We start from the raw sequence: 14,234 nt of genomic DNA, 5'->3' as shown, positions 1-14,234 counted from the left end.
TACAAAATGCCATATAAATTTGACTGAGTGTAAGTGTGTGTGTCTGTGTGTATGTGTGTGTGTGTGTGCACGCACGCATGTGTGTGTGTGTGTGTGTGTGTGTGAGAGAGAGAGAGAGAGGGAGAGAGAGAGAGAGAGAGAGAGAGAGAGAGCCAGCATGTGTGCTTGAGAGAATGTGTGTGAGAGGCAGAGAGCATGTGAGTGTGTCTGTGTTTGTGTGTGTGTGTGTGTTTATGTGTGTGTGAGAGAGAGTGTACATGTGCGTGCATTAGATTACACCCCTTCGTATCTTTTTTCTACATTTGTGACTGATTTTATTTGCCAAATTTTATAAAAATGCTCTCTGTGGTAGTCATGCGTGTGTGCGTTTGTCTGCGTGTGTTTGTGTGTGCGTGTGTGGGTTTGTATGTGTGTGAGTGGGTTTGTGTGTGTGTGTGTGTGTGTGCGTGTGTGTGTGTGAGAGAGAGAGAGAGAGAGTGTGAGAGAGTGTGCATGAGAAGGAGAGAGAAAGAGCATGTTTGTGTGTATGTGTGTGTGTGTGTGTGTGCATGTGTGTGTGTGTGTGTGTGTGCGTGCGTGAGCGTGTTTGTGAGTGTACATGTGTGTGCTTTATGTCACACCCCTTTTTGTGTTATTTTCTGCATTTGTGACTGATTTTATTTGCCAAATTCCACACAAATGCTCTCTGTGGCAGTCATACGTGTGTGTTTGTGTGTGTGTGTATTTGTGTGTGTTTGTGTGAGCATGTGTTTTTTTGCATTGCATTTGTGCACAAGTACCAGGCCTTCATTTCTGTGTCAAAATTTTCAGATTTATGCTGGATTTATTGATTATTTTTTGACAAATGGAAAAAAGTTACTTTTTTTGCAGTTCCCATTAACTTTTAATTGGGGTCATATTGACCCCAAGGGACAGATTAATACAACATTTTTTACATACCTTAAGAACAACCGAATCAAGGCCAGTTTTTTGTGTATGTTAAGATAGATTATTTAGGATAAGTCACAAAGTTTACTATATTTGAGATGAAGGGAACCTTTTTTTTAACTAATGAAATGTCATTTGGGGTCATATTGACCCCAAGGACCGATTGAGGGTTAATATATGATAGGAGCCCTGATTATTATACTGAAAGATCTCAGTTACTCACATCTAACAAACACACTGAATCTCTTGTATGATGTTTTTCCATCTCTGATGATCTTCAGTTTATAAACTCCAGTGTGTTCCTCTCTGATGTCTTTGATGTTGAGATCTCCAGTCTGATGATTCAGCTTCAGTTTATATTTGAATAGATCATCATTAGATGTAGTGGGGCTTTTGTTTGCAGCTATGAGAGTTTTTCCAAATGTCCACTCTAATACATCATCTCTCTGTATGTCAGTATCAGTCTTCAGATTGACAGATTTTCCCTCATCCACTTCCAATGTTTTTATTTCATCTGTAACAGCAGCAACAGAAACACAAATTAAATCAAATCAGTTGATTTTCATCTATTAAGTGTCTTATTTACTGATTATAAACATCAGCTCATAAATTCAGATTCTCTATCAGTATATAGGCAAGGTAAGGCAAGTTTATTTGTATAGCACATTTCATACACAGAGGTAATTCAAAGTGCTTTACATAGATATCGGAAAACAATCTAAGGGAAAAAATGTGTCAAAAACAAGAGACATATAAAATCACAATAAAAACAAAAATAAAGAAAAAGTAATTTTAATAAAAACAGTTTAAAATGTTAAAAAGAATAAAACAGGAGTAAAAGTGACTTGAGTTAAAAGTGCAGTCAGTGTGAAGCAGCACAGTGCTCATTCAGTAAATGAAGAGTTAAACAGATGTGTTTTTAATCTAGATTTAAAAGTGTTTACTGTTGAAGCACATCTGATCTCTTCTGGAAGCTGATTCCAGCTAGAGGTGGCATAATAACTAAATGCTGACACCTTGTTTTGAGTTAACCCTTGGTATCTCTAACTGACCTGATCCTAATGATCTGAGTAATCTGTTAGGTTTATATTAAATTATCATAAATGTAATGTATTTGGGTCCAAGCCATAAAGTGATTTATAAACGAGTAACAATACTTTAAAATCTATTCTAAATGTAACAGGAAGTCAGTGTGGACCTGAGGACTGGAGTGATGTGTGATGTGTCTTTTTAGGGATCCCAGTAATGAGTCCATTGCAATAATCCAGCCTGCTGGTGATGAAAGCATGAACAAGTTTCTCTAAGTCCTGTCTTGAGACAAAACATCTAATTCTGGCTATATTTCTGAGATGGTAGTACTCTGATTTGCTTATCACTTTCACATGACTGCTGAAATTAAGGTCAGACTCTAAAATTACGTACGTTTAAAACTAAATAAGTTTTAGTCTTAAATCTAAATTAAGACTAAAATTGTGGTAAGCAGTTTGGTTCTTTATTATTTGACCAAGTGGGAGCATATACAAATTAAACAGAAGCGGTGCAAGAATTGAACCCTGTGGGACTCCACATGTCATGGGTGTCCACTCAGATTTATGGTTACGTATGTTCACATAGTAACCTCTCCCTTTTAGGTGAGACTTAAACCATTTGAGGACCATCCCAGAGAGCCCTAAACAGTTTTCCAGTCTATGTAAGAGTATGGTGTGATCTACCGTCTCAAAGGCAGCACTAAGATCCAGTAGCACCAGCACTGATATTTTACCTGAAACAGAGTTTAAGCGAATGTCATTCATTATCTTTATGAGCACTGTCTCTGTGCTGTGATGCTGACAGAAACCAGATTGAAAGTTGTCCAGATTGCCATTTGAGTCTAAGAATTTGTTCAGCTGATTGAAAAAAAACCTTTTCAAATATCTTGCCTATAATTGGTAGAATTGAGATTGGTGTGTAGTTGCTAAGTATGATTTTGTCTATGTTACTCTTTTTTAGGAGAGGTTTAACAACTGCCATTTTAAGAGACTCTGAAAAAGTACCTGTGAGCAGAGAGGTATTTATTATTTTTAAGAGATCAGTTTCTAAACAATTAATTACCTTTTTGATAAAGGATGTGGGGAGCGTATCAAGGCTGCAAGTTGATGCTTTAAGATGTTGTACTATTTCTTCCAAGGTTTTTAAGTCAACAGTACCCCCTGTCTCGGCTGCACCACCCCCTGTCTTGGTCCCTGTCTCGCCTCTGCTGCCAGCTGCAGCACCCCATCCTGCTCCCCAGTTCGTCTCCACTGCCAATTCCCATACCTACCCCCTTTGCTCCCTGAAACCCTGCCTTGTTCTCTTTTGTTTTCCCTGTCTCTCCCTCCTCTGCCCTGCCTCAGTTTGTCCTCCCTGAAACTGTTCCTCATGTGTCTCTACCCAAGCCTGCCTCCCAGTACCTTAAGCACTTGCCCACACCCAGTGGACATAAGACTCCTTCCACACCCAGTCCCACCCAACCTGGACCACCCCCATGAACTCTTTTGTTCCCCCACCCTCTCCCTTGTTTGTTATTTTTATTGTCAGATTTAGGCTCGTATTGATAAGGCAGTAAATATGATAGTATCTCCTGGTTTTTACTATTGCTTTGGGACATCATCTTTCAAAACATGGTATAGTGTAATTCAGCCAAACACAACGCACTGGATAGCCGGCCAATCAGTTCAAACCCGTTGACACCGCACTTTCTCACAACAATGAGCTTTGTACAAAACGACCTGTTACAAATGGGCGGGACTTAGAGGCGCTACAAAAATGCATGTGATAAATAACGTGTTTTTTGATCCATAAAGCACAAAAACACATTGTATTACACCAAATACACAACGTAATGTGCTTTTTAGCCACAAAATATGACCCTTTAATGGAAACGATGAAGTTTTATGTTTGTGTTACAACTATTTGGCCTGTGCTACAAAAATTCTACCTCTGTAGCATCAGTGCTATGTGCAGAAAAAGTGAATGTACAGCCCTGGGTAAATTACTTTAATAAAATATCTGCTATTTAATAAAATAGCTGTTTAATACTGAGGGTAGTAATTCACTAAATATTCAGTCAGTGTTTAACTATTTATATAAGATATTAGTGATGTAGTTGTCAACTTTTATAACCCGAAAAAATATCTGAAACGAACGATGCACAGAGTTCATGTTTTGTCTCCGTTAACCGTTTTAATATAACACATGTAAAAAGTTTACAAAGTTAAAGTTAAAGCTTTATCTTCAGTTAAAATCAGGTTTAAACAGAAGATAAGTCAGAGTTAAAACAGTGTGAAAATCTTCACTGTAAGTTAATAGTCATAAATCCCTCTTACATCTACAGTATACTGTCAACAGAGTACAGATGATAATAAAATCATTATTATTCTGAAACATTTCAGTTACTCACCTCTGACAAACACACTGAAACTCCTGTATAAGGTTTTTCCTCTTCTGATGATCTTTAGTTTATAATCTCCAGTGTGTTCCTCTCTGATGTCATTGATGTTGAGATCTCCAGTCTGATGATTCAGCTTCAGTTTATCTCTGAATAGATCATCATTAAATGTATTGGGGCTTTTGTTTGCAGCTATGAGAGTTTCTCCAAATGTCCACTCTAACACATCATCTTTCTGTATGTCAGTATCAATCTTCAGATCGACAGATTCTCCCTCATTCACTTGCAATGTTTTTATTTTATCTGTAACAGCATCAGACAGAAACAGAAAGACAGGAATGAAATCAATTCAGTTGATTTTCATCTATTAAGTGTCTTATTTACTGATTATAAACATCAGCTCATATTCTCATAAATGAATTTCTGTTTATTAACTCAATCTTTCAGATTCTCTGTCAGTATATAAATATAAACACAACTATAACATCTAGATGATGAATTTTTGTAAAGTTTTGAGCAGCTCTTTCAATGAAACATGTACTTTTACAGCTGAAGCTCTTTTTGATTTTTCTTGTTAAATGTGCTTGTATTGCAAGCGAGGCGTTATAACTACATCAATCCAACACAGCATACTTTATTGATGTTTAATGCGAGCGATCTTTATGTCTCTGCTTACTTAGAGTGTGGACATGATGTGGTGCTATTTTTGTGTCGAAATTACAATTTTTAAGCTTTAAAATCTAAACATTTTTCAAATATTAACAGTTTAAGATCAGAAATATGTGAGAAAGCGATTTTTTCAAGAATATATGATTATTAATATATGATAGGAGCCCTGATTATTATACTGAAAGATTTCAGTTACTCACATCTAACAAACACACTGAATCTCTTGTATGATGTTTTTCCTCCTCTGATGATCTTCAGTTTATAAACTCCAGTGTGTTCCTCTCTGATGTCTTTGATGTTGAGATCTCCAGTCTGATGATTCAGCTTCAGTTTATCTTTGAATAGATCATCATTAGATGTAGTGGGGCTTTTGTTTGCAGCTATGAGAGTTTTTCCAAATCTCCACTCTATCAGATCAACTCTCTGTATGTCAGTATCAATCTTTAGATTGACAGATTCTCCCTCATTCACTTGCAATGTTTTTATTTCATCTGTAACAGTAGCAACAGAAACACAAATGAAATCAAATCAGTTGATTTTCATCTATTAAGTGTCTTATTTACTGATTATAAACATCAGCTCATAAATTCAGATTCTCTATCAGTATAGGCAAGATAAGGCAAGTTTATTTGTATAGCACATTTCATACACAGAGGTAATTCAAACTGCTTTACATAGATATCGGAAAACAATCTAACGGAAAAAATCTGTAAAAACAAAACCCCATTCACACAGACCTCTGGTCCCAGAAAATACCCGTAAAATTGCCAGACAAGCGTCTGTGTGAACAAAAACTCGTTCCGTTAAGCTCCTGGGATCGGTGCCGGAAAGAGGACCGAGTAAGATACGCGGGGAACCCTCTGTGTGAACAAGAATGCCGTAAAGGGCGTGTCGAAGTGAGGACGCGCGCGTCATCATCACAACACAAGTTATGGTTCAACTCCTTACAACGACAGATAACATGCATATAAACATTCACCACGAGAAATGTTGCAACTAGATTGAAGCAGTTATCAGGAAAGGATATATGAGACGCATAAACAATGACGCACGTGCTGTAGTGAGGACGCGCGTGTCATGGCAACATGAAGTTGGTTCAACTCTTTAAAATGAGGGATTTACAACATTCACTAAGAGAAATGTCAGCAAACTGGACTGAAGCAGATATCAGGTAAGTTAGCTCGTTACTGCGTTGAAACAGAGATCATTCAGCAGCATAAAAGAATATTGCGTCACGTGCTCATTTGAGCTATAATAAACGAAAATACCCGCATGTCATTCCAACGAGATATATTGTTCAGCTCCTCAAAATGCGGGTTTTAAATGCATATAAACAATCACGATGAGAAATGTCTGAAAACTGTATCAAAGCAGAAATCAGGGAGCTAGTCAAATATCCACTCAGAAGCTGAGATCATTCACCAGCATAGAACTGTGCATTCACGCGCTACTTTGTAGTCTTATCATAAACAAAAATGCACGCGAGTTGTTTCTGGAGAGAGAAATAATATATAATATGCAAACTTCAGATGCTGCGTAGAAGAGAGGGCGGGACTTTCAACAGGTCACGTGTCTTTCCGGGACCATCAGATGCCGTGTAATCTTGGCAGTGTGAACGAACAAAAACTCTAACTATTCCGGAAAAATCCAGGACGCATTTTACGTGTATTTTACGGAATTTCTGTGTGAAAAGGGCTCAAGAAACATACAAAATCACAATAAAAACAAAAATAAAGAAAAAGTAATTTTAATAAAAACAGTTTAAAATGTTAAAAAGACTAAAACAGGAGTAAAAGTGACTTGAGTTAAAAGTGCAGTCAGTGTGAAGCAGCACAGTGCTCATTCAGTAAATGAAGAGTTAAACAGATGTGTTTTTAATCTAGATTTAAAAGTGTTTACTGTTGAAGCACATCTGATCTCTTCTGAAAGCTGAGTCCAGCTACAGGTGGCATAATAACTAAATGCTGACGCACCTTGTTTTGAGTGAACCCTTGGTATCTCTAACTGACCTGATCCTAATGATCTGAGTAATCTGTTAGGTTTATATTAAATTATCATAAATGTAATGTATTTGGGTCCTAAGCAATGAAGTGATTTATAAACGAGTAACAATACTTTAAAATCTATTCTAAATGTAACAGGAAGTCAGTGTGGACCTGAGGACTGGAGTGATGTGTGATGTGTCTTTTTAGGGATCCCAGTAATGAGTCCATTGCAATAATCCAGCCTGCTGGTGATGAAAGCATGAACAAGTTTCTCTAAGTCCTGTCTTGAGACAAAACATCTAATTCTGGCTATATTTCTGAGATGGTTGTACGCTGATTTGCTTAACACTTTCACATGACTGCTGAAATTAAGGTCAGACTCTAAAATTACGTATGTTTGAAACTAAATAAATTCTAGTCTTAAATCTAAATTAAGACTAAAATTGTGGTAAGCAGTTTGGTTCTTTATTATTTGACCAAGTGGGAGCATATACAAATTAAACAGAAGCGGTGCAAGAATTGAACCCTGTGGGACTCCACATGTCATGGATGTCCACTCAGATTTATGGTTACGTATGTTCACATAGTAACATTTCCCTTTTAGGTGAGACTTAAACCATTTAAGGACCTTCCCAGAGAGCCCTACACAGTTTTCCAGTCTATGTAAGAGTATGGTGTGATCTACCGTGTCAAAGGCAGCATTAAGATCTAGAAGCACCAGCACTGATATTTTACCTGAATCAGAGTTTAAGCGAATGTCATTTATTATCTTTATGAGCACTGTCTCTGTGCTGTGATGCTGACAGAAACCAGATTGAAAGTTGTCCAGATTGCCATTTGAGTCTAAGAATTTGTTCAGCTGATTGAAAAAAACCTTTTCAAAGATCTTGCCTATAAAAGGGAGAATTGAGATTGGTGTGTAGTTGCTAAGTATGATTTTGTCTATGTTACTCTTTTTTAGGAGAGGTTTAACAACTGCCATTTTAAGAGACTCTGAAAAAGTACCTGTGAGCAGAGAGGTATTTATTATTTTTAAGAGATCAGTTTCTAAACAATTAATTACTTTTTTGATAAAGGATGTGGGGAGCGTAGCAAGGCTGCAAGTTGATGCTTTAAGATGTTGTACTATTTCTTCCAAGGTTTTTAAGTCAACAGTACCCCCTGTCTCGGCTGCACCACCCCCTGTCTTGGTCCCTGTCTCGCCTCTGCTGCCAGCTGCAGCACCCCATCCTGTTCCCCAGTTCGTCTCCACTGCCAATTCCCATACCTACCCCCTTTGCTCCCTGAAACCCAGCATTGTTCTCTTTTGTTTTCCCTGTCTCTCCCGCCTCTACCCTGCCTCAGTTTGTCCTCCCTGAAACTGTTCCTCATGTGTCTCTACCCAAGCCTGCCTCCCAGTACCTTAAGCACTTGCCCACACCCAGTGGACATAAGACTCCTTCCACACCCAGTCCCACCCAACCTGGACCACCCCCATGAACTCTTTTGTTCCCCCACCCTCTCCCTTGTTTGTTATTTTTATTGTCAGATTTAGGCTCGTATTGATAAGGCAGTAAATATGATAGTATCTCCTGGTTTTTACTATTGCTTTGGGACATCATCTTTCAAAACATGGTATAGTGTAATTCAGCCAAACACAACGCACTGGATAGCCGGCCAATCAGTTCAAACCCGTTGACACCGCACTTTCTCACAACAATGAGCTTTGTACAAAACGACCTGTTACAAATGGGCGGGACTTAGAGGCGCTACAAAAATGCATGTGATAAATAACGTGTTTTTTGATCCATAAAGCACAAAAACACATTGTATTACACCAAATACACAACGTAATGTGCTTTTTAGCCACAAAATATGACCCTTTAATGGAAACGATGAAGTTTTATGTTTGTGTTACAACTATTTGGCCTGTGCTACAAAAATTCTACCTCTGTAGCATCAGTGCTATGTGCAGAAAAAGTGAATGTACAGCCCTGGGTAAATTACTTTAATAAAATATCTGCTATTTAATAAAATAGCTGTTTAATACTGAGGGTAGTAATTCACTAAATATTCAGTCAGTGTTTAACTATTTATATAAGATATTAGTGATGTAGTTGTCAACTTTTATAACCAAAAAAATATCTGAAACGAAGGATGCACAGAGTTCATGTTTTGTCTCCGTTAACCGTTTTAATATAACACATGTAAAACGTTTACAAAGTTAAAGTTAAAGCTTTATCTTCAGTTAAATCAGGTTTAAACAGAAGATAAGTCAGAGTTAAACACAGTGTGAAAATCTCCAGTGTAAGTTAATAGTCATAAATCACTCTTATATCTACAGTATACTGTCAACAGAGTACAGATGATCATAAAATCATTATTACACTAAAAGATTTAAGTTACTCACCTCTGACAGACACACTGAAACTCCTGTATAAGGTTTTTTCATCTCTGATGATCTTCAGTTTATAAACTCCAGTGTGTTCCTCTCTGATGTCATTGATGTTGAGATCTCCAGTCTGATGATTCAGCTTCAGTTTATCTCTGAATAGATCATCATTAGATGTATTGGGGTTTTTGTTTGCAGCTATGAGAGTTTCTCCAAATCTCCACTCTATCAGATCATCTCTCTGTATGTCAGTATCAATCTTTAGATTGACAGATTCTCCCTCATTCACTTGCAATGTTTTTATGTCATCTGTAACAGCAGCAGACCGAAACAGAAATACATAAATTAAATCAATTCAGGTGATTTTCATCTATTAAGTGTTTTATTTACTGATTATAAACATCAGCTCATATTCTCATAAATGAATTTCTGTTTATTAACTCAATCTTTCAGATTCTCTATCAGTATAGGCAAGGTAAGGCAAGTTTATTTGTATAGCACATTTCATACACAGAGGTGATTCAAAGTGCTTTGCATAGTGATGAGCAAATAATCTAAGTGAAAAAAAAATCTGTAAAAACAAGAGATATATAAAATCACAATAAAAACAAAGATAAAGGAAAATAAAGTTAAAAGAGTTAAAATAAGATGTGTCACCAAAAATCATTCCATTTGCTGAAACACAGAGAAAGTTGTGTTCAAATTAAGCACCCCATAGTGGACAAAAACATCCCCAACATAACATAAGGGTTAAATTCGTTTTTTTCTGTAGCAACCTTATTTACTTCACCACAAAATCATTTTTATCAGTGTAGGGCTAAGGCTTTTACTAGCAGAACTAAGCGGTTGACTCACCAAAGCCCCATTTTCGCGTTTATATTTGTCTTGATTCTTCTCTGTTCGTGTACTTTCCTAGTTCTCCTGTCACTCTGTGTTTATCTTTCGCGCCGCACACCGCGCACCATTACGGACTAGTCCATATCATTGTGAAAGAAGGGGGTGCATGTGTGTAGTGACAGATAAACATGAACTGGACATTTCAACTACTATTTCAAAAGAATATTAATACAATTTACAATGATTTTGAAGTGTTCGTGATGATAAGGGATTTATTTATTTATTAGGTTGGTCTGGGGCCCCCCTAATATGACCGCTGGTAGGGGTCCCCAAGCAGCCGCCTACCTATGCCTCTATGTTAAGACCGCCTCTGCTGTCAACAGATTACAGATGATCATAAAATCATTATTACACTGAGAGATTTGAGTTACTCACCTCTGACAAACACATTGAATCTCTTGTATGAGGGTTTTACATCTCTGATGATCCTCAGTGTATAAACACCTTTGTGTTTCTGTCTGATGTCATTGATGTTGAGATCTCCAGTCTCAGGATCCAGCTTCAGTTTACCTCTGAATAGATCATCATCACCATCATATGTACTGAAGATATTGTTGGCAGGATTGATTTCAGCTATGAGAGTTTCTCCAAATCTCCACTCTATCACATCATCTCTCTTTATGTCTTTAACTTCAGTCTTCAGATCAACAAATTTTCCCTCATCCACTTCCAATGTTTTTATTTCATCTGTAACAGCAGACAACAGAAACAGAAAGACAGAAATGAAATCAAATCAGTTATTTGTGATCTATTAAGTGTCTTATTTACTGATTATAAACATCAGCTCATAAATTCAGATTCTCTATCAGTATATAGGCAAGGTAAGGCAAGTTTATTTGTATAGCACATTTCATACACAGAGGTAATTCAAAGTGCTTTACATAGATATCGGAAAACAATCTAAGGGAAAATATCTGTAAAAACAAGAGACATACAAAATCACAATAAAAACAAAAATAAAGAAAGTCATTTTAATAAAAACAGTTTAAATTGTTAAAAAGAATAAAACAGGAGTGAAAGTGACTTGAGTTAAAAGTGCAGTCAGTGTGAAGCAGCACAGTGCTCATTCAGTAAATGAAGAGTTAAACAGATGTGTTTTTAATCTAGATTTAAAAGTGTTTACTGTTGAAGCACATCTGATCTCTTCTGGAAGCTGATTCCAGCTAGAGGTGGCATAATAACTAAATGCTGACACACCTTGTTTTGAGTAAACCCTTGGTATCTCTAACTGATCTGATCCTAATGATCTGAGTAATCTGTTAGGTTTATATTAAATTATCATATATGTAATGTATTTGGGTCCTAAGCAATGAAGTGATTTATAAACGAGTAACAATACTTTAAAATCTATTCTAAATGTAACAGGAAGTCAGTGTGGACCTGATGACTGGAGTGATGTGTGATGTGTCTTTTTAGGGATCCCAGTAATGAGTCCATTGCAATAATCCAGCCTGCTGGTGATGAAAGCATGAACAAGTTTCTCTAAGTCCTGTCTTGAGACAAAACATCTAATTCTGGCTATATTTCTGAGATGGTAGTACTCTGATTTGCTTATCACTTTCACATGACTGCTGAAATTAAGGTCAGACTCTAAAATTACGTACGTTTAAAACTAAATAAATTCTAGTCATAAACCTAAAGTAAGACTAAAATTGTGGTAAGCAGAGAGCCCTACCCAGTTTTCCAGTCTATGTAAAACTATGTTGTGATCTACCGTGTCAAAGGCAGCATTAAGATCTAGTAGCACCAGCACTGATATTTTACCCGAATCAGAGTTTAAGCGAATGTCATTTATTATCTTTATGAGCACTGTCTCTGTGCTGTGATGCTGACAGAAACCAGATTGAAAGTTGTCCAGATTGCCATTTGAGTCTAAGAATTTGTTCAGCTGATTGAAAAAAAAAACCTTTTCAAAGATCTTGCCTATAATAGGTAGAATTGAGATTGGTGTGTAGTTGCTAAGTATGATTTTGTCTATGTTACTCTTTTTTAGGAAAGGTTTAAAAACCGCTATTTTTAGAGATTCTTCAAAAGTACCTGTGAGCAGAGAGGTATTTATTATTTTTAAGAGATCAGTTTCTAAACAATTAATTACCTTTTTGATAAATGATGTGGGGAGCGTATCAAGGCTGCAAGTTGATGCTTTAAGATGTTGTACTATTTCTTCCAAGGTTTTTAAGTCAACAGTACCCCCTGTCTTGGCTGCACCACCCCCTGTCTTGGTCCCTGTTTTGCCTCTCCTGCCATCTGCAGCACCCCATCCTGCTCCCCAGTTCGTCTCCACTGCCAATTCCCATACCTACCCCCTTTGCTCCCTGAAACCCTGCCTTGTTCTCTTTTGTTTTCCCTGTCTCTCCCGCCTCTACCCTGCCTCAGTTTGTCCTCCCTGAAACTGTCCCTTATGTGTCTCTACCCAAGCCTGCCTCCCAGTACCTTAAGCACTTGCCCACACCCAGTGCACATAAGATTCCTTCCCCACCCAGTCCCACCCAACCTGGACCACCCCCATAAACTCTTTTGTTCCCCCACCCTCTCCCTTGTTTGTTTTTTTTATTGTCAGATTTAGGCTCGTATTGATAAGGCAGTAAATACGATAATATCTCTTGGTTTTTACTATTGCTTTGGGACATCATCACATTGTATTACACCAAATACACAACGTAATGTGCTTTTTAGCCACAAAATATGACCCTTTAATGGAAACGATGAAGTTTTATGTTTGTGTTACAACTATTTGGCCTGTGCTACAAAAATTCTACCTCTGTAGCATCAGTGCTATATGCAGAAAAAGTGAATGTACAGCCCTGGGTAAATTACTTTAATAAAATATCTGCTGTTTAATAAAATAGCTGTTTAATAACGAGGGTAGTAATTCACTAAATATTCAGTCAGTGTTTAACTATTTATATAAGATATTAGTGATGTAGTTGTCAACTTTTATAACCAAAACAATATCTGAAACGAAGGATGCACAGAGTTCATGTTTTGTCTCCGTTAACCGTTTTAATATAACACATGTAAAAAGTTAAAGTTAAAGCAGATTTAAACAGAAGATAAGTTAGAGTTAAAAGCAGTGTGAAAATCTCCACTGTAAGTTAATAGTCATAAATCCCTCTTACATTTACAATATACTGTCAACAGAGTACAGATGATCATAAAATCATTATTACACTGAAACATTTCAGTTACTCACCATAGACAAACACACTGAATCTCTTGTATGAAGTTTTTTCATCTCTGATGATCTTCAGTTTATAAACTCCAGTGTGTTCCTCTCTGATGTCTTTGATGTTGAGATCTCCAGTCTGATGATTCAGATTCAGTTTATCTCTGAATAGATCATCATTAGATGTAGTGGGGCTTTTGTTTGCAGCTATGAGAGTTTCTCCAAATCTCCACTCTATCACATCATCTTTCTGTATGTGAGTATCAATCTTTAGATTGACAGATTCTCCGTCATACACTTGCAATGTTTTTATTTCATCTGTAACAGCAGCAGACAGAAACACAGAAATGAAAACAATTCAGGTGATTTTCATCTATTAAGTGTTTTATTTACAGATTATAAACATCAGATCATATTCTCATAAATGAATTTCTGTTTATTATCTCAATCTTTCAGATTCTCTATCAGTATATAGTCGCTGTCCGATGAAAACCACGTATGTCCATTTTGCTGATTTTGAGATTTTTCGACGGATTGAATGTCCAGGTTCATTTCCGTATACAGTATGGTTCACATACCTAAATGGCCAATGAAAAGTTGTGAAATCATGTCATCTGATTTTCACGTATATCCATTTGGTGTCAAAGCTGTCAATCACGCCGTGTATCTCCCGCCTGTGAAGCGTCTCGCCGGTCTCGTAAAGTTTCATCGAAGCTCAGCACTGGATATAGCTGAATAAACATAGTCTGGTGAGACAATGACTTTCCTTCATCGAGGTAAACATTTCCCTTGACGCCAGACGTACATCTAGGA

General features: G+C 37.0%; 1 protein-coding gene and 1 long non-coding RNA gene across 2 annotated transcripts in view; both read right to left on the bottom strand.

The window, feature by feature from the left end:
- Positions 1-14,234, bottom strand: part of LOC141359253 (uncharacterized) — a 452,145-nt gene that overhangs the window by 335,416 nt on the left and 102,495 nt on the right. The window lies entirely within an intron of this gene.
- Positions 4,338-14,234, bottom strand: part of LOC129453497 (uncharacterized) — a 42,840-nt gene continuing 32,943 nt past the window's right edge. Inside the window, exons 7-11 of the mRNA XM_073862360.1 lie at positions 13,449-13,739; positions 10,766-10,942; positions 9,377-9,511; positions 5,203-5,493; positions 4,338-4,636 (exon numbers count right to left, since the gene is read on the bottom strand). Coding sequence (XP_073718461.1) covers positions 4,338-4,636; positions 5,203-5,493; positions 9,377-9,511; positions 10,766-10,942; positions 13,449-13,739 — 1,193 coding nt within the window. The remainder of the gene's footprint in view (positions 4,637-5,202; positions 5,494-9,376; positions 9,512-10,765; positions 10,943-13,448; positions 13,740-14,234) is intronic.

This window comes from Misgurnus anguillicaudatus, chromosome 23 (genome assembly GCF_027580225.2).
Source record: "Misgurnus anguillicaudatus chromosome 23, ASM2758022v2, whole genome shotgun sequence".
Lineage (NCBI taxonomy): Eukaryota > Metazoa > Chordata > Actinopteri > Cypriniformes > Cobitidae > Misgurnus > Misgurnus anguillicaudatus.
Note: the sequence above shows the minus strand (reverse complement) of the source record. Positions and strands in the feature narration are given on the sequence as shown.